We start from the raw sequence: 19,821 nt of genomic DNA on the forward strand, positions 1-19,821 counted from the left end.
CCTAGCCGTCCCCCGGATAGGCCCGCCTACTGCCTAACCTTTACCCTTTCTAATTGCCCTGATCTCATCCTAACCTCCATAGCTGTGTTTAAAGTCCACCTCTGGGGAACACACAGATTGAGCGTTCCAGGTAATCCCTTTTCCAGTCCTGCCTGGCATCTGGCCGGTGGGCTGTGTACCTGGACTTCCTGGGACACTGGCTGGGGGAGTTTGAGGAGGGACCTCAGCACCCGCCTGGCTACAGGATGACGTGGGCCATCAGCTTCTTGATTTTGTGGCTCAGCCTGGCTGGTGGCCTGGCTCAGAGTGACACCAGCCCTGACGAAGAGGAATCCTATTCAGACTGGGGCCTTCGGCACATCCGGGGCAGCTTTGAATCTGTCAACAGCTACTTCGATTCCTTTATGGAACTGCTGGGAGGGAAAAATGGAGTCTGTCAGTACAGGTGCCGATACGGTGAGTGCACGGTTCCTCTTCCTGTGAGACTGACGCTGGTGGACCTGTGAACAGCCTGAGCAGGGCCACAATCTGTCATGCACTTTTTCCCTGTTACCCACTTCTTAGAGGGTAGTTGCCAGATTCAGAAAATTAAAATGTAGAATGCCCAGTGAACTCTGAATTTCAAATAAACAACCAATATTTGGTAAAATATTTGAGATATTTGGAACATGCTTATAATGACAAATTACTGATTGTTTATTTGAAATATATATTTCACTGCACTTCCTGTGTTTTATCTGGCAAACCTACTCCAAGGAGTTTTGCAATACTTGTTCCCTGGGGCCATTTTAATGGGTTTGTTTTGAGGCAGATAGATACTTAGGAAAAGGTGGCAAGGGCAAGGAGGAAAATGAATAGGGGATGTCTTTGTGAGATGTTCCTAGGGCTGAAAACTGAAGCTGATCATTCAGGGAAAATTCTGCCAGAAAATTCTGAGCTTCCTCAGTCACTCTGGGCCTAGCTTGGAAATGGATTCTCCTCTCCCCCTAATCCAGTTCACACCTTCCTCCCAACTGTGTCAGTCTCTGATCACTTTGCCTAGCCCATCCTGCCCCCTACCCCACCCCGCACCGAGAGAGCTGTCCCTGCCTCGGTCAGCAATGGCAGGCCTTCCGTGAGTAGGATGGGCATCTGCCAGCCGCCTCTGCCCACAAGGGATCAGGCCCTGAGTGACCACACTGCCCCTCAGGCCTGGTCTTGGATGTGGAACTGAACGGGTAGGAGCACTACCTCATCTGAGTTGTAAAGAGGGTACATGGGAAGCTGGGTGCAGGCCCAGCTGCAAAACAGCAGACCCTGAGGCCCCTTCTTGCTCTCCCCTTACACTGGAATTCAGTGTAATGGGAGCAGAAAGTGGGGCCCTGGACCTTACAGCTGGGAGGCAAGTGGTAACTTCCAAAGAAAATGTTTTTGAAACCACACACAGTCTCCTAATAGCATCCATTTCATTGTTTAGTTTATCAAATGTTTCAGCGTGGGATTAAGAGATGAAAATGGTGATCGAGCCTAGCAGGCAAATACTTGAGAAATATCCTCTCTAGACACAACAGATAAAACTCAGCTTGGAGAGAGACTCAAAAAAGCCACATACTTACTGGACTCAGCCAATGTCTCGCACTCCTTTCTTAACCCTGAGCAGGGGCAATCTCTTCTTATAAACTGGAAGGTGACTAAGAGACTGTGGTTAACACTCCAGAACCAAAATTTGTACAGAATAGAAGCCTTAACCTCAGAGGGAGACAGTGAAAAAAGGAAGCTGCAGCATCTCTGTGAAGATTCCATAGAGTAAACCTGCGCTAGATAGGGCCCACCTGGACGGCTAGCCACGTCTTTATCCAAGGTGTGTTGGACAAATGCAGAGGTGCCTTGGCACAGGGACCATGCTCACAGAGTTTGCATGGATGGGGCAGGAAAGGGTTAACTCCAGGTATTTAATAAACATAGGTGCTCCTTCCTAGAGGCAACACAAGACTGTGGTTTAGCAAATAGATAACAGCAGGATTTTTTTCTTCTTCTTCTTTTCTCTTTCTTTAGAGAAACAAGACCCAAACCCTCTTGTCTAGTAAAATGGCATTAAAAGATTTCAGCAAAGTTTGGTTTCAAGTTTCCACCTGGGTCAGTCGATGCAGCAATCACTGGCGGGGGTTGGGTGGGGTGGGAATAGTCAACAGAGAGATTACAGGGTCGCAAGTAACTCCAGTTACTCTGCAAAACGGAACCTGTCCAAAGAGGGACCTGAAAACCACATAGAAAAGAGGGGGTTAAGCCTTGTTACCTTTGGAATGCAGAGAGCCAAGAACCTGAAGGCTGCACCCAAACAGTACAATCTTCTCAAGTTGATTGAGAACCAAGCAGGCCTTTGAACAAATAGCATCTAATAACTGACTGTTCTTTTACAGTTTGCTTTGTGACACATTTCTTGGGCAAAACACTTTCTTCAAAGCACTGGCTCCCAAACTTGCCTGTGCTGCAAATCCCCTTAAGGGCTTGTTTAAAAAGACTGCTTCACCCCCACCCCTCAAATACTGGTTGGGTAGGTCTGGGGCGGGGCCAGAAAATCTGCATTTCTAAGAGTTCCCAGGTGATCCTGCTGCTGCTAGGGTCCTGGGATCATACTTTGAGGGAGAAAAAATAAACTGCTTTAAAAACTGCATTTTTTTCCAGAAGGAACAATTTAGCAACAGTTAATCTACAAGAAAAACTGCCATTTCATAGGTGCTTATCACTACTTAAAACAGTGGTTCCTACCTCACTCAGCACTTAGAATCACCTGGGCGGCTTTAAAAAACCCGTGCTGCCCAAATCAATTAAAAGGGAACCTCCTTAGGTTGGACCCAGACATCATTCTTTTTAATGTTTCCCAGGTGATTACAAATTGTGGCTACAGTAGACAACACTATTTAAGGGATCATTCTGGAAGCACTTCAGCTCATAGTTGTTCAGACAGGCAATTTGTGCTTGTATCCTGCTAGCTGTCAACACTATTTGCCACACTTCTTCCACCTACAGTTTGTTTTCATGTTAACACACAAAATCTTAATTTACCAAAGGATTGGGTTAAATATAGAGATCCATCACAAATCAAGAGCATACATGGTACATACACCTGGTTTAAGGAGTCTGCACTAATGGGAACACCCTCTCCCACCTCAGGGATTCTGACTCAGTAGGGCTGTTCTAGGGACAGCACAAATGGTCCTTGAACCAGGCTTTGATGGAAAATCAAGGGTTTGATCTGAGGGTGGGGGTGCAGGACGTCTCATTGCTAGTGACCTTGGACAAGTTACCTAACTTTCTCAACCTTTGTTTCCTCATGTTCATATCTAATGTTAATAATATCTATCTTGCTAGATGGTTATAAGAATTAAAGACACTGTATATAAAGAAGTAGTGCTGTTAGAAAGTGAAAGTCACTCGGTTGTGTCCAACTCTTTGTGATCCCCATGGACTGTAACAGCCCACCGGGCTCCTCTGTCCATGGGATTCTCCAGGCCAGAATACTGGAGTGGGTAGCCATTCCCTTCACCAGGGGATCTTCCCAACCCAGGGACTGTACCCCCGTCTCCTGCATTGCAGGCAGATTCTTTACATCTGAACCAAGCTACCAAATGGAGCATGGCAGGTACCAAACACATTTTATAAATGTTTGAGAAAGATAGTCAACAAGTTAACTATGCAATCAGATTCTTCCAATTCTTTTTCAATACAAAATTAAAAACAGAAATCCCAGTGGCTGGAAAACACCCTCTCAGCTCCCGGAAGAAATCATCAAATGATGATTTAGACGTTCTGTGTCTTTATGAAGGTCTCTGGGGCAGAGTTTCTGTGTCTTGTATATCATGATTTAAGATATTCATGCACACTGTCACACTTGGATAAAAGGATAATTTTCTTCTTGGGTTAAGTTCTAGGAAAGCAGGTATCCTTAAACATCAGCGTTCTTATTTTCTAGAGAACTTTTCACCTGTTTGAAATTTTAGAGCAGAATTTTATGAACCTGTGAGTTTGTGTATTTTTCCAGGCAAAGAATTCACAGCCTTCATCAGATTCTTAGAGGATGTATAGCCCGAAAAAAGGAAAGAGCTACTGACTTAGAGGGCAAAGGTTGTTCTCAGGAAAAATGATGAACTGTCGAGGTTTGCCAGGATTGGGGGCCGGTGGTTCCTGGGACGAAGGACTTTAAATACTGAAACAGGGATTGTCCCACACAAATCTCTGGGACAAGTCGCTCACTTGACCTCATACAGTAACTGAATCTGTTTTAGCGACTGGAATAGAGTTTACTGCTTCAGTTAAATTGCCACAGTTCTGTTTTGCCCCCTTGCTGTGTTCCTCATGCTGTGTTTGAGGGTTTCTGGCAGGAAGCAAAATGTGCACTTCAAATTCGGCACTCTGACCACTAGGTCGACCCCTAATGGAGCACAGAACTGCCTCCGCTGGAACCAGCTGCGTGGGGAGAAAGTACACACCCTCCCGTGTGGCTTAACCCTTGACCTGGGTGATAAAACCCAGACATTTTTACTGTGACAGGGAGAAAAACTGGTTGGGCCCAGAAGATAGTGGACCTGTCTGCTGGTAGAACTCTCATTTCATGCCTAACTCCCTTGTTTGTCTTTTCAGTGTTCTGTGGTGTTTCACTTTAGTCAGATGTTTTAAATTTCCACAAGTCTATCGGTACTTCCTTTATATCTTCTGCATTTTTTGTCTTGCTTAAAGGACCATCCTCACATCAAGATCGAAACAGTTTTTGGCTCGTTTTTCTGTGAAAGCATCTGCGGCTAATATACATAATGAATGAGTGTTGCGGTGTTCTGAAAATAATTTTTATGAGCACTAAAATTTTAATTTCAAGTTTAATACGTCACAAAATATTATCCTTGTTTTGACTTTTCCCCCAACCATTTAAAAATATAAAAATTATTTTTATCTGGCAGGTTATACAAGAACAGGCTGGACTTGGACCAGTGTTCGCTAAGCTGACCCAGATCAGGTGGTCAGCCTCTCACTCCTATAAGTAGCCAAAACCCCAAAATAAACCTAATTTGTGACATCGTGCATAACTGATGCCTAGACTCGAAACATCAAACTGAAAAGACGCAACACAACTCAAATCTGCTCCAACTGTAACATGAGGATCTGGGACATAATTTCTGTCTGGACTCAAACCATCACCTTTTTTCTTAGAATTTTTATTTCAAGCTTCATTCCTCAATAGACTTTCTGCAACTATCATGAAACATTAAATACAGTAAAAGTAACTGTCATCAACAGCAGGCCAGATAGGATGTGTCTATAATTGGTGACCCATTATCTTTCAAACTGGGAGTTTTATCTTCTGTGAGTTATTAAGTCCAAAAAAGGCAGAGGGTAACTCAGGAAACTGGACTGAGTCTGCTGCAAAAACCCTTGATCAGAAAAAGAGTTAAATTTCACCATCAAATTTGGACATTTGTTTGTTTACTGAAAACTTCCCCCTGATTTCTATAAACCTAGTATAAGTAGAACATTTGTAAAATAACAACCCAAAGAAGAAATAAAATCACCATAGTCTCACTTCCGAGAGATAATACACATTTAATTGTGTGATTATTTCCATATGTATAATTTGATTACTAGTGTTATTTAATACACTTTACCCATTCCCCTCCTCCCAGTGCAACACACACACACGTTAGTAGAGTATCAATACTAAGTTATATTTCTCAAGGCCTTTGAAAAGTAGCGGAAGAATCACTGGTGGGCTGGCAGACTCCATCAACGAGCACAGGACGCTTCCATTACAAATAATAAGAAAGGCCGAGGGGGAATTAAATATTAAAACAAATACATATACACTCAAGCTAGAATGAAATAAAGGGAAACCTTCAAGTTCCTGAAATGAAGAGCAAACACAAAACCAAAGTGGGCGCAGGAGCTTATGCTGCTGTGGTCCTTGGAGGCGTCAGTCTGGAACATTATATACAGATTCCATGGGCTTTAATGCTCATACAGAGAGAGGAGAAGAACTGTAAGATTTGGGAAGTTGGAATTGAACAGTTTGCAGAAAGTTTAGAGCCTGGGAAACTGTCTAGTCTGTTTAAAAGGGATTTGAAGTAGCAAGGAAGCTTTCTATCCACCTGGGAGTGGGGCCTGGAGGAAGAATAAATACCCACTAAAAAATCACTACCTGAAGCGTATTCTATGTACAGATGAGGAATCGGAATCTCTTCAGTTGGCCTGGTGTGAATATCCCAAGCTGAGACATTAACAAATACCTGTGTGTCTCAATTATCCTCAGTCTCCTGGAGCCACAGCAAATCCTACTAGGGACTACTCTACAGTATGTGACTCAGGGCACAGGAATTCTTTTAGAAAAACAAGCCCTTCTGAAAACAACTACATACCATTTGAAAAGATAATCCACCATGAGGGAGAGTCAGTGGACATTAAAAAATGAAAGGGCATCCCAAGGATTGGAGATAAAAAACCATAACATTTGAAATTATTAAAGATATAAAAGAAAGGATAGAAAATGTAATTAGAAAATAAAGAAAATGGATATGTAGATTTGAAAGATTTAAATAGAACTCACAGAAATAAAAATTATAGTCATCGGAAGAAAACAATTCAGTGGATGGGTTACATATCAGAAAATCTAACAGCTAGTCAACCTACAGATAATTAGTAAAGTAGAAAATAAATTTGATGAAGCTAATAAAAATTCAGTACAGAGAGAAAAATAGGGAAAATATAAAAGAGAGATTAAGATACAAGAAGGACAGGATCAAAAAGATTCACCATTCAGTAGAAAGAGTCCCAGAAGGAGAAATTATAGAGAATGAAGAAACTTAAAAATTCAGACAAGGGCTGTGAATTCTCCAGAGGTGAAAGACCCAAAGCCTTCAGATTGTTCCAGATACATAGACCACTTACAGATACACTCTAGTGAAATTGTGAGGATTGAAGAAATTGGAACTTTTGTATATTTCTGGTGGAAATACAAAATAGTACAGCTGCTGAAAAAAGCAGGCTGATAGTTCCTCAAAAAGTTAAACAGAATTACTATATGACCCAGAAATTCCACTCCTTAGCTATATATACACAAAAGAACTGAAAACAGATATTCAAACCAACACTTGTTATACAGTTGATCATAGCAGCACTATTCACAAATAGCCAAAAAAATGGAAACAAACACCATGTCTATTAATGGTGGATGAATAAACAAACTGTAGTAGATCCAGAGAATGGAAGATTATTCATACATAGAAAGGAGTAAGTGCTGGTACATGCTACAACATGGATGAACATGAAAGATGGAGATTTTTCTAAAAATGGGTCTTGGGTTTCTTTCTGGGATAATAAAAATGTTCTAAAATTAGATTGTGGTGATGGTCTAACAGCTAAAACCCACTGAATTACATTAAATGAGGGAATGTATAATATGTGAATTTTATTTCAATAAAGCTGTTGTAGAAAAAGATGTAATGAAAAGAGATTCAAATCATAATGGCAACTGCAATAGTTAAGTATTGCTGAGAAACAAGTGACCCCCAAACTTAGCAGCTAAAATTAACAAACATTTATTGTATCACACAGGGTGAGGGATCTAGACGCTCTTCTGGGTAGTTCTGGCTCTGAGTTTCTAATAAGGGTTCTACTCACACTGCCTGTTGATACTACAGTCTCTGAAGATATGACTGAAGCTGGAGATCTCCTTCCAAACTCATGTGGCTGTTAGCAGGAGGCTTTAGTTCTTTGCCACATGGGCCTTTCCATGACAGAAGTTGTAGTCTTTTATAATGTAATTTTGGAAGCCACATACCTCCATTTCTGCCATATTCTGTTGGTCACACAGACCAACCATAGGACAGTACACACGGGTATAAATACACCAGGACAGGGATCACTGAGGGCTATCTTGAACCCCATCTTATAAACATGTACCACAGTAACAAATACCCAAACAGACTATGGCAGAAACTGCTTATTGTCCCCATTTTTTCTACATTTATAAGCCCTCCTTCCAACTTCAAGCTGGGCTCATGGCTGCCTCCATTGAAAAAAAAAAAAAAACTTCATTTCCTAGCCCACTTTTGCAAGTAGTTGTTGCCATATGATAACTCTTTGTGACCCCACAGACTGTAGCCTACCAGGCTTCTCCATCCATGGAATTTTCCAGGCAAGAGTACTGGATTGGGTTGCCATTTTCTTCTCCAGGGGATCTTCTCGACCCGGGGATCGAACCTGGGTCTCCCTCACTGTAGGCAGATGCTTTCACCATCTGAGCCAGGGAACTCCAAAGGGAAGTAAGAGGAAGTGATGTGTGTAACATTCTGGAATGGATTTATTAAAGAGAGGGGCTCTGACCTTTTTACCTCCTTCTTCCATTCTGCTATTTGTAATATGGATGTGTTGGCTGAAGCACCATCTTGGATCATGAGACCCAGGGCTACATTCCAGGGCTAGTAGAGCAGAAGATTAGAAGTAGCCTCGGTTCCAGAAAAGGGCAGACATCATTCCAGCCTTCTGAGCCTTAATTTTTAGATCCTGATATTCTTAAAATATTCTGTTTAAGCATCTGAATAATATAGTTTGTAGGAGATATAATAAACATATGGAGTAAATTATAACACTCTATTGAAAGATATAAAGAAAGATCTAAGTAAATGGAAAGCTATATTAGGCTCATGTCTGGAAATTTAGAATATTCTAAGAAATTCAGTTGTCTCCAAATTAATCTGTAAGTTCAATGTATTTTCAATAAAAATCCTGATGATGTCTCTTGTAGAGTGTAATAAGTGGACTCTCAAATTCGTATGCAAGAGTAAATGTCCAAGAGTAATCAGACAATTTTTAAGAATAAAAGGAGGGAGAGCTTTAAAGCATAGACTTAGCATCTAAAACTTAAAACAGAAAGATGGGGTATAAAGAGACTTCAACTATAACATTTAATTAAGCATAAAAAATATTTATAGCAAGTTTGGCAACATTGACATGCATTTTCTCTGTGTAGTGGGTACATAGGTATTTGTTTCTCTGACTTTAGTTTTGAAATAGTTCATAATACAAAATAGTTAAGAATAAAATACCTGATAGGAGAAAATTATAGAAGAGAAAGAAGAAATGCCCTGTGTCTCACTTGGAGGATTAATTCTTGGCTTATTTCCTCTGTCTTTTGCTATGTCTTGCATCTCCTATAAGATGCAGAGGAATGAGGGGAAAAAGCATGGGTTTCAGAGATAAATAGGAAAGCTGGATTTATATCCCAATTCCTCCCACTTTCTATATGACTCAGGCAAGTCACTAAATCTCTTAGTCCCATATTTCTTATCTGGATAATGGCATAGAAATACTCACTGCAGATGACTGTTCTGAGGTCATCTAAGGTCAAGGTTATCTTTATCTATAATGACTACCCTTGATACACTGACAAGGCTTCTCTGTATGTATTTGCAAGACTATAAAATAACCCAAAAGCCATGGAGGAGAAACCAAGCGATCCAAAGCTTTTCAGATAGTTTTGCCTTAGTTCTATGACACAAACAACTACAATATTGTACAGGCATGTTTTCTCTGTATTTTGGTAAATAATGCTTTGCCTACATTTATGGAATCTTGCAAAATTTCCTTCAAGTTATTCTAAAAATGTTTGTGGTATTATTTTAATTCTGATCCCTTAAGTGTATGATCAGGCGGTGGTCTTTGTGCATAGTATGTGGTCTTACAGTGGATAGAAGAATGAGAGGCCTCAAGTTTTAGTTTGGTTTTGCCATGGTGACCTTGAAGATAAGGTCACCCATGTAAGAAATGTTAGAATTGTTAGTAAATAAATGCTCATAAAACTCTTCAAGATTGGGAGGAAAATGCCAGTCTGGTCTGGAGATGATTATCTTTTTATGATATCATCACCGTCATCACCACCTAATTTAAGTCGGTGATGAGCTGTGACTTTTAAAGGAAAAGTTGAATATACTTTTAGACAATATTTATTTGATGAATGTTTCCAAATGCTTCATTTCTAAACACTTCTTCCTGCTTCTTTCCTCTCTTTCCCCTGCTAGGAAAGGCACCAATGCCCAGACCTGGCTACAAGCCTCAGGAGCCCAATGGCTGCAGCTCCTATTTCCTGGGTCTGAAGGTACCAGAAAGAGTATGTACACCACCATTGTTTTCTTAGTTGACTGGTTTTGACTAAGACTAATCTAAGAGGTCCCTCTGATGGAATTCATCACTTATGGAATATGGTTGAGCAATATAACTAGTATTTTAAACTGGATACAGAGAAAAGGAGATAGTTTTCAAAGAAAGCATCTGATTTCCTTTTCTCAGATGCAGCTGTCCCTCAGATTAGCCATTGGGTAGTGAACTTTGAAGTCACCAGTGCAAACATCAGCTGAGCCTTAGCGAACCAAGCATAACTTAATTTGAAATATATCAGACAAGTGTGACTTCTTTAAATTGGTGAGACTTTCTAGAGATGTACTGGAGCAAGCTGGTACTGACCAGTGAGGGCTGATTGCTGTATCCTCAGGACTTTTGCAAGTGGCTGACTTCATGTCTGAACTGTTAAATCAATTATGTTTGGAGTATTAGCATCATAGAAATCTACAGACACACACACACATATCGTCCCCTGCCAACCAGCTGCCGGCTAAAACATTTTTCATTTTGCAACTGACTATTTCTCAAACTATCACACACACACAGAAGTCGCTCAGTCGTGTCTGACTCTTTGCAACCCATGGATTGTAGCCCACCAGGCTCCTCGGTCCATGGGATTTTCCAGGCATGAATACTGGAGTGGGTTGCCATTTCCTTCTCTCAAACTATCAGCTTCCTCTAAAAACAAGTAATAATTATTTAAAGACCTCTCAGAAACCCTTTTACATTTTTCACTTTAGAAAAGAAGCTTCATGTAAAAAATTGGTAGAAGGATTTCATATCTTGTTTTGGATTCTAAGCTGGTCCTACTCTTGTGTGTTCTTGCCCCGAGTGTTCACAGTTATCAGAACCAGTGTGTTTTCCTTTGTGGAAGCTCTCAATGACCTTTTATATATTCCACAGACACAGAGTCTGCCTGGTTGATCGTGTGGATTTAATCTGCAGCTTGTACAGCTGGTGGGAAGGTTTTGGGTCTTCTTCCTTAGCCACACTGCCTCTGGGTTTCAATTGTGGTTTGATTTCTACCTCTACATGTGGGTCATCCACTGGGGTTTGCTCCTGAGGCTGCCCTGGAGGACTTGGGTCTGCCCCTGTGAGGGCCAGGTGTGGAGGTGGTGCAGCTGGTTGGGTTGCAGGGGTTCTGGCAGCTCCAGGTCCTCAGGGGAGTTGGAGGCTAGGGCAGCAGGAAATATAGTGCTCCAGAAGGGTATGGCAACCAATATTCTTGGCTGGAGATCCCCCTCCCTGACAGAGAAGCCTGGCAGGCCACAGTCTACAGGGTCGCAAAGAGTCAGACACAACCAAAGTGACCCTGTGCGCACAGACGCAAGACTCTTTTTTCCTGCGGCAGCTCTGCCCCACTGACAGTTGAGGATGAAAGTGGTGCAGCTGCTTGGCTGGTGGGGACCCTGGCGGCGCCAAGTGTGCAAGGACACGGACTGCCTCCGCTGCAGGAGTTGAGGCCCTATCAGAATCTTTTTTCGAGCCTCTTGTTGCTGGCATCAGAAGGCCTCTTTGGCCAGACTTTCTCCGTAGCACTGCCTGTTCAGGGACTTAGAGGGCTCCCTTGCCTGGGGTCCTTCTCTGTTGTGCGGTGCATCAGGCACATAGAGGGGCATCCCTGGCTGGGGTCCTACTCTGTAGTTCTGTGCATCAGTCACTTAAAGGAGCACCCTGGGTGGGGTCCTACTCTGTCGTTCAGTGCATCAAGCGTTTGATGGGCCAGCCTCTTTGTTCAGCTACCGATGCTGGTGTGTGGGGAGAAGCTATGGTGATGGCGCCACCCCCTCCGCATGACTCAGCAGTATCGCCTTGCTTCCATGGCTGCCTGGCTTTCCTCCACAGGCATTTCCCAGCACAGTCTCCTTCCTCACATCCGCCCCCCACCCGCTACCCTCATCTGTCTCTCCGAGGTCAACAGCGGCCCTCGCCTGGTATTGCTCCACAATCTCTAAACTCCAGCTCCCAGCTGTTACGCCTTCCAGGGTACCAGCATCCCTGTCTGTGGTATGTACGGCTGCCGCAAGGACTGTCTGATTCTCATCCCCTTTAGGCTGCCACAGATCAGTTGTTTCACTCTAAGCCTTAAATGTTTCTCCTATGACTCAGGCAATTGCCCTGATGTGGGGATTGGATCCCTGCTTCAGTTCCCCCATTGGCCAAGGGCAGGTCAGTCCTACCAACTTTTCCCCCTAGTTCCTTCGTCCTACGGATTTTTGCATGGTTCTATATATTCTTTTCCACTGGTCAGGTACTCCTGTCTGCTCTCAGCTGGTGTTCTGCATGCATCTCTGTGTCTGAAGGTGTGTTCCTGATGTAATCGTGGAGAGAGATGTACTCCACGTCCACCTACTCCTTCACCATCTCGTTCTCCTCTGATTACTTCTCTTTAATCACTTATTGTACCATGTCCCTTCCCTCTTCAAGTGCATGCAAGCTAAGTTGCTTCCGTCATGTCCGATTCTTTGTGACACTATGGACTGTAGCCCACCAGGCTTCTCTGTTTATGGGATTCTCCAGGCAAGAATACACGAATGGGTTGCCATGACCTCTTCCAAGGGATCTTCCCAACCCAGGGATGGAACCTACATCTTTTATGTCTCTGGCATTGGCGGGCAGGTTCTTTACCATTATGCCATCTGGGAAGCCCAATCAAATCTAACTTGTTACTTTGGAAGTCAAGGCCAGCTATCAACTTGTCTTTCTCCCTAATTAAAAAGTACATATAATAAAAAATATATATCACACTGATAAGACCCTTGAATGACTAAACTAACTGGTTGACTTGCTTATGTATGATTTGCTTATTATTTCCTTTCTTTACTTGTTATATCTTAAGTCTACCATCATCTAATAATCCTCTACAAAAGTTCCCATTTGATATCTCTGTGTGTGGAAGTCTATGAACTTAGTTTATGACAGATTTATAATTGCTTATAGGACACTTTATAAATGTGTATGTGTATATATATGTTAGATGTTGTTTGATCGTAGTCCCCTTGTGGTCAGGAACTGTGTTCTATACCCTACTCTGTTCCCCAACACATTACAAACAGATACACACACTTAAAACAGCGCTGCATGGAATGGGTCCCTGCAAAATCCTGGTGACCTCTTTGTAAACTAAGGCTTAACTTTTCATACTTCTGAGCCTTGGAATCTTTGGTTAAAAAAAAAAAAAATCTCACAAAGTAAAGGTTTTAGTTGAATTTGAAAGTATTGAAGCTCTGCCCTCTTGCACTCACTTTCTGATTTTCTATTTTTAGCTCCCTAATGGCCTGTGAATTTGAAAACTACTAAAATCTAAAAGAAAAAGTAGAAAAAGGGGCCATTCAAAGTTATTAAACTTATGATTAGATCACGATCAAAACTTAGCATGCTGTGACTGTCTACTTGATGTATTCTTTCCAGTCATCTGGTGCTTCTGATCTGAATCTGTAACAGGAATTTGAGAACAAGGTAGGGAAGGTTGCCTAAGGTCCTTGGTCTAAACGTGGCATTTTCTTCCTTCTCTTTTCTTCCTTCACTTTTCTCCAGATGGACTTGGGCATTCCAGCAATGACCAAGTGCTGCAACCAGCTGGACGTCTGTTACGACACTTGTGGTGCCAACAAGTATCGCTGTGATGCAAAATTCCGATGGTGTCTCCACTCTATCTGCTCTGATCTTAAACGGAGTTTGGGCTTTGTCTCCAATGTGGAAGGTAGGTATCTTAAGTGCATTGACCTGTGAGCGGAGAGTTTGGTGCCTATTTTCACACAGAAATGTAATCAGAGCCCCTTTACTCAAAGAGACCATCAGAGTTCACTGATCTTTCTTTATAGAACTCTGTGACCAATGAAGCAAGGGGGAAGGGAGACTCTGGGCAATCCTTCACTAAAGTTCTTGCTGTCCTGCCCAGGAGCTGCTGGCGCCACTCCTGATGGACAGGGCCACACCAAAGCCTTCCCAGAGGATAAAAATCTATCCTCTAAGACCAGAGCAAGAGTAGCCCAACTGGCTTTCATTATCCATTCCACTGTTAAATAATTTTCCATATCAGGAATTATTCTGTATAGGTCTATGGGGTTGGGTTGAAGCTTTTTTTTGTTGTTGTTCTCAGTAAGAGAAAGAATTTTTAAAAACCTATCTTCTTCTTGTGTAAAGTTCTCTATATCCTTGAGGATAATTATTTTAAAACGACTGCTTAGCTGCCTAACTTCTAGCAGTGATTCTATAATTTCTTTTTCCTAATTTATCTTAGGAAAATTGTAATTCTTTAGTTTCTGAAGCCTGAACAATATATCCAAGTTATTACTGTTACATACTTTTAGATGGTAAAGTTTGAAATTCAGGCTTATGAAGAGCTGGCTTTATGCTACTGGGAAAGTCAGCCGCAGGAAGAATCTTGGCTCCTGTTATAGACCAATGTCTAGAGTGTTGTTCTAATGTGCACAGACTTGAAAATATGAATAATTAATGAGGCTCTGTAAATGGGAGCATCCTTCTATCTGAACCTATAAAAGGTGAAAAATGCCTGCTGCTAATCTAGGGTCAGGTCAAGTTAGTCCCCACAATAAATTTTAGAACAATTTCATCACTCCACAAAGAAATCCCAGAGCCATTAGCAGTCTCACCACAATGTTCCCCTGTCTAGTGCTAGGCAACCATTAGTCTTCTGTCTCTATAAATTTGCTATTCTAGACAATTCATATAAATGGAATGACAAATATGTGGTCTTCTGTGACTGGATTCTTTCATTTGGTAAGGTTTATCCATATTGTAGCGTGCATCAGTATTTCATTCCTTTTTAATTGCTGAATAATATTCCATTATATGGATAAAACAAGTTTTGTTTTTTTTTTTTTCCCATCAATTGATGGACATTTGGTTTGTCTCCGCTTTGGACTATTATGAATAATTCTGGTATGAACATTTATTTACAAGTATTTGTGGTGACATGTTTTCAATTGTCTTGGATATATATCTAGGAGGGGAATTTCTAGGTTATTTGGTAAGTTTGTGACAAATTGATTTCCAAAATAGCTACCCCATTTCACATTCCCACCAGCAATATATTAAGGCTCCAATTTCTCCACATCCTTGCCAACATCTGTTATTATCTATCTATTTATTATAGACCCTATTGGGTGTGAAGTTATATCTCATTGTGGTTTTGATTTACATTTCCCTGTGGGCTAATGATATTGAGCATCTTTTCATGTGCTTATTAGCCATTAAATAATTGCTTTGGAGAAATGTCTATTCATTTGCCCCCCTTAAAATTGGGCTCTCTTTTTATTATTGAGTCATAAGACTTTTTTATATATTCTGGATGTAAATCCTTTAACAGATGTATGACTTGCAAATGCTTTCTCTCATTTTATGGGTTGACTTTTAACTTTCCTGATGATATAATTTGTAGTGCAGAAGTTTTACATTTTGCTTAAGTCCATTTTTATCTTTTAAATTTCTTGATGTCTTTCTTGATGTCTTTTGATGTCATATGTAAAAGGGCTTTGCTGAACTCAAAGTCACTATGTTTTCTTCTAAAAGTTTTGTTTTAGCTCATATATTTAGATCTATGATCCATTTTAGTTAATTTTTCTGTATGGTGCAAGAAAGAGATCCAGCTTCCTTCTTTTGTATATAGATATACGCCATTTGTTAAGATCCAGCTTCCTTCTTTTGTATATAGATATACGCCATTTGTTAAATAAAAGACTATTCTTTTCCACCTCTTGTTCCTGCACCATTTGTTGAAAGAGACTATTCTTTCCCACATGAAATTGTTTTTGTACCCTTGTCAAAAAAATCAGTTTGTCATAATTGCAGTGTTTATTTCGAGACTTTCGATTCAATTCTATTCTATTGATCTATGCCAGTCCCACACCGTTTTTATTACTGTAATTTTGTAGTAAAATCTGAAATCAAGAAGTGTCCTTCAACCTTGTCTTTTTCAAGATTTTTTCAGATATTCTGTATCTCTTTCATTTCCACATGAATTTTAGGTTCAATTTGTCAATTAGGTGAAATTTTGATAAGACTTTTCTTGGCTCTGTAGATCCATTTGAGGAATATTGCCATCTTAAAATTATGTTTTCTGACCACTGAACATGGATGTATTTCCACTTATTTGGGTCTATTTTAATTTTTTAAAAAACTTTTTATTTTATTTTGGAGTATTATTGATTAACAATGTTGTGCTAGTTTCAAGTGTACAACAAAGTGATTCAGTTATACATATACATTTATCTTTCTTTTCAAATTATTTTCCCAATCAGGTTGTTACAAAATATTGAGCAGAGTTCCCTGTTGGTACCTGAGTGACAGGAGGTCCTTGTTGGTTATCCATTTTAAATATGGCAGTGTGGACATGTCAATCCCAAACTCCCTAACTGCCCCTCCTAGCAGTTCTATTAATAAGAGGAAAGTTCATAGCAATAAACTTCAACATCAAGAAATAAGAAAGATTTCACATCAACAACCTAACTTTACACCCCAAAGAACTCGTAAGAGAAAAGCAAATGAAGTCCAAAGATTGTAGAAGGAAGGAAGAAAAATCAGAGTGGAAATAAATGAAATGAAGACTAAAAGGACAATAGAAAAGATCAATTAAACTAGGAGGTTTTCTTTAAAAAGACAAAACAGACAAAACTTTGGCTACATTTGCCAAGAAAAAAAAGAGGATGAAAATAAAATCAGAAATAAAAGAGAAAACATTAAAACTAATATCACAGAAATATAAAGGACCATGAGAATCTACTATGAAAAATTACACACCAACAAGTTAGACAACCTAGAAGAAACAGATGAATTTCTCAAAACAAACAATCTATCAGGAATGAATCATGGGGAAATAGAAAAATTTGAACAGAACTGTTACTAGTAAGGAGAATGAATCAGTAATCAAAAATCTCCCAACAAACAAATTTAGGATCAGATGGTTTCACTTTTTTTTCAAAGGTGGAAAATTTCTATACATGTTAATTTAATTAGAGATAAATTTTACATGAAGTTAACAAAAACATCAAATTTCAAAAAAATTATTAATAAGCATTATTTCTTAAGAGAAGTCATTGAAATTTATAAAAAATATTATTAAAAGACATGAAAAACTTGCATCGTTATTTTGAAATTGATGCTTCAAATTTAGCCAAGAACATTATTCTCTACCATTTCTTTTCTCATCTCTGATTTCTGTTGTTGTATCTGTTCCATGTGATACAGAAAGTGTCTAACCCAAAAGATCTGGGTTATTAAAACTCTGCACATTCCCAAGAAATGGCTATTTTCTAGCCATGCTAGCTGATGACTAGCCCTTCATCAGCTCTGGGGAAGTGAACTCTTAGAAAATTCTGACTGATGAGATGTTGTGGATGCCCAAGATCTTGAGCCACACTATACCAGTTGGTCTAGATGGCTTATACAATCATGTATTTTATGGTGAATAACCTGCTTTCCTTCTGGGGGTCTGGGAGTACCAGTGACTGAAATCAGTCACATAAACACCATATGCCTATGTAACTGATGCCCAATAAAATCCCTGGACTCTAGATTCAGGTGAGGTTCCTGTTTGGATAGCTTCACTTTTAAAGTGGCTTCAACATTCAAAGAAAAATTAATCAGCTATTTAAGCGGCTTCAACATTTAAAGAAGAATTAATACCAATCCTTCTCTCCTCTGTCTATGGAATACTCCAGGCAAGAATACTAGAGTGGGTATTCACTTCTCCAGGGAATCTTTCCAACCCAAGGATTGAACCTGGGTCTCTCTCATTGCAGGCAGATTCTTTACCATCCAAGCCATCAGGGAAGCCCCCTCAGTCTTTCAAAAAGTTGAAGACAGGACTTCCCTGGTGGTTCAGTGGTTAAGACTCTGTGCTCCCAATGCAGGGAGCCCAGGTTTGATTCCTGGTCAAGGGAACTAGACTCCACATGCTCCAACTAAGAGCCCATAAGCTGCAACTAAAGATCCTGGATGTGGCAGTGAAGACTCTGCAAGCTGCAACTAAGATTGGGAACAGTCAAACTGAAAAAAAAAAAAAAAAAGATTGAAGAGGAGGGAAAACTTCCAAACAAGTCTTATGAGGCCAGCCTTACCTATGCCAAAACCAGATAAGAACACCATACACACACACAAATTTACAGGCCAGTATCCCTGATGAATACAGATGCACAAATCTTTCACAAAATATTAGTAACTAGGTAATAAATAACTAGGTTATTTATCCCACACTTGAATAGGGAAAGCTGTAGGAAACATAGCAATGTTATTTGAGTCCTCTGGAAAAAAATGTAATTTTCCATGGAGTGAGCATAGTGATGTGGGAGATTCTGATTGCTAGTCATGGTTTTGACCTGGAGGCCCCATAAAAGGAGAGCATCTCAAAGTGTGTTCTGCTTTATTAGATTGGATAGAAGCTTCTCTGAAAAAGCTTCTCATAAATCTTTTTTTTTTTTTCCTTTTAATTCTGTATTTGGGTCACTGCTTCTAACTTTCCTCTGGGTATCATGTTATCCTTGGAAATACACTGCCTCTTCAAAATTACTCAAACTACTACTTGCAGTAGTCTTGTATATTAACCCTTATATTTCTCTTAATCTTTTTCAAGTAGCCTGCGATTCCCTGGCTGATACTGTGTTCAACACTGTATGGACTTTGGGCTGCCGGCCCTTTATGAACAGTCAGCGGGCAGCCTGCATCTGTGCAGAAGAGGAGAAAGAAGAGTTGTGAGGAAGAGGTGATTCCTTCCCCATTTTGAGTGACGCCACTCAAAGCTGTCGGTCTGGGAGATGCTAGTATGGCAGATGTACCTCATCCTTTTTCCCAAAAGTTTGGATACCACAAAGCACAGAAAGGAACACTATTTTACAGCTGAAAGTGAGTCTTGACCTTTGAAAAGGAGGATTGGAAAAAAGACACAGAGTGATTTGAAAACTACTCTTCACTTTAACACCAATCTCCCCAACCAGGACATATCTGCCTGGAAATTCAGTGCTTACTTTGAAGACTAAAATAAAGACTAAAATACTGGAATTCTTGGAATTGATAATTATATTAATAAGTGAAATTTTGGAGAGTCCAACCATTCGAGAGGCAATGACTTTCCTCTGGTCCATGTTTCAGTTGCTAATAAGCATCTCACATATTATATAGATTTTAGAAAATTTTGAAAAGAGATGAATGAATTCCACTATCACCAACGAGCTTCCATTTCACTTAGAAGAGAACAGAACCCAACCTGGTAAGTTCCTCCAGCGACAACAATTATAATCACTGGTGCTGAAGAGTTAAGAACAAGACAAGGTCAGAGACTTACTTGATTAAAGCCTGTGGAGGTGCAGGTCAGACAGAGTGGGGTCTCTGGGGTTCCATTTTTTTCCTTCATTGAACTAGTCCTGTTGAAATTCCCAATTACTAAGCGGTGTTAGTGTCATGTTAAGATCTGAGAAGCATTTGGTAAAAACTGCTACTGAAGACAGCTAGGAAAAGTCCGTAGAAACTGAAGGGAGCGAGAGACAGTCCTGATTGCAGATTAGAATCACTTGATGAGTATTAAAAACACTGGTTCTCAGCACCGATTGTAGATTAGAATCACCTGAGGAGTATTAAAACCCTAAAGAACCTCTGGGGGCTGGTGCCTACATATTGGTATTTTAGAAACACTCCCCAATGACTCTGATGCACTGTGAGGCC

The 19,821-nt window shown here is 40.4% G+C and overlaps 1 protein-coding gene across 2 annotated transcripts; it reads left to right on the forward strand.

Moving 5' to 3' along the window:
• The first annotated feature begins 240 nt into the window (after window positions 1-240).
• Window positions 241-19,128, forward strand: PLA2G12B (phospholipase A2 group XIIB). Of its 2 annotated transcripts, none has more exons than XM_005888685.3 (4): window positions 241-456; window positions 10,044-10,132; window positions 13,681-13,846; window positions 18,737-19,128. In XM_005888685.3, exons 1-4 carry the CDS (start codon window positions 246-248, stop codon window positions 18,856-18,858), a joined length of 588 nt encoding a protein of 195 aa, XP_005888747.1. In that variant the 5' UTR covers window positions 241-245; the 3' UTR covers window positions 18,859-19,128. The 2 variants fall into 2 exon arrangements, with proteins under 2 accessions (XP_005888747.1, XP_005888748.1); XM_005888686.3 differs by having other exon boundaries at window positions 18,740-19,128.
• The last annotated feature ends 693 nt before the right edge of the window (window positions 19,129-19,821 follow it).

Source organism: Bos mutus, chromosome 28 (assembly GCF_027580195.1).
Source record: "Bos mutus isolate GX-2022 chromosome 28, NWIPB_WYAK_1.1, whole genome shotgun sequence".
Taxonomy (NCBI): Eukaryota; Metazoa; Chordata; class Mammalia; order Artiodactyla; family Bovidae; genus Bos; species Bos mutus.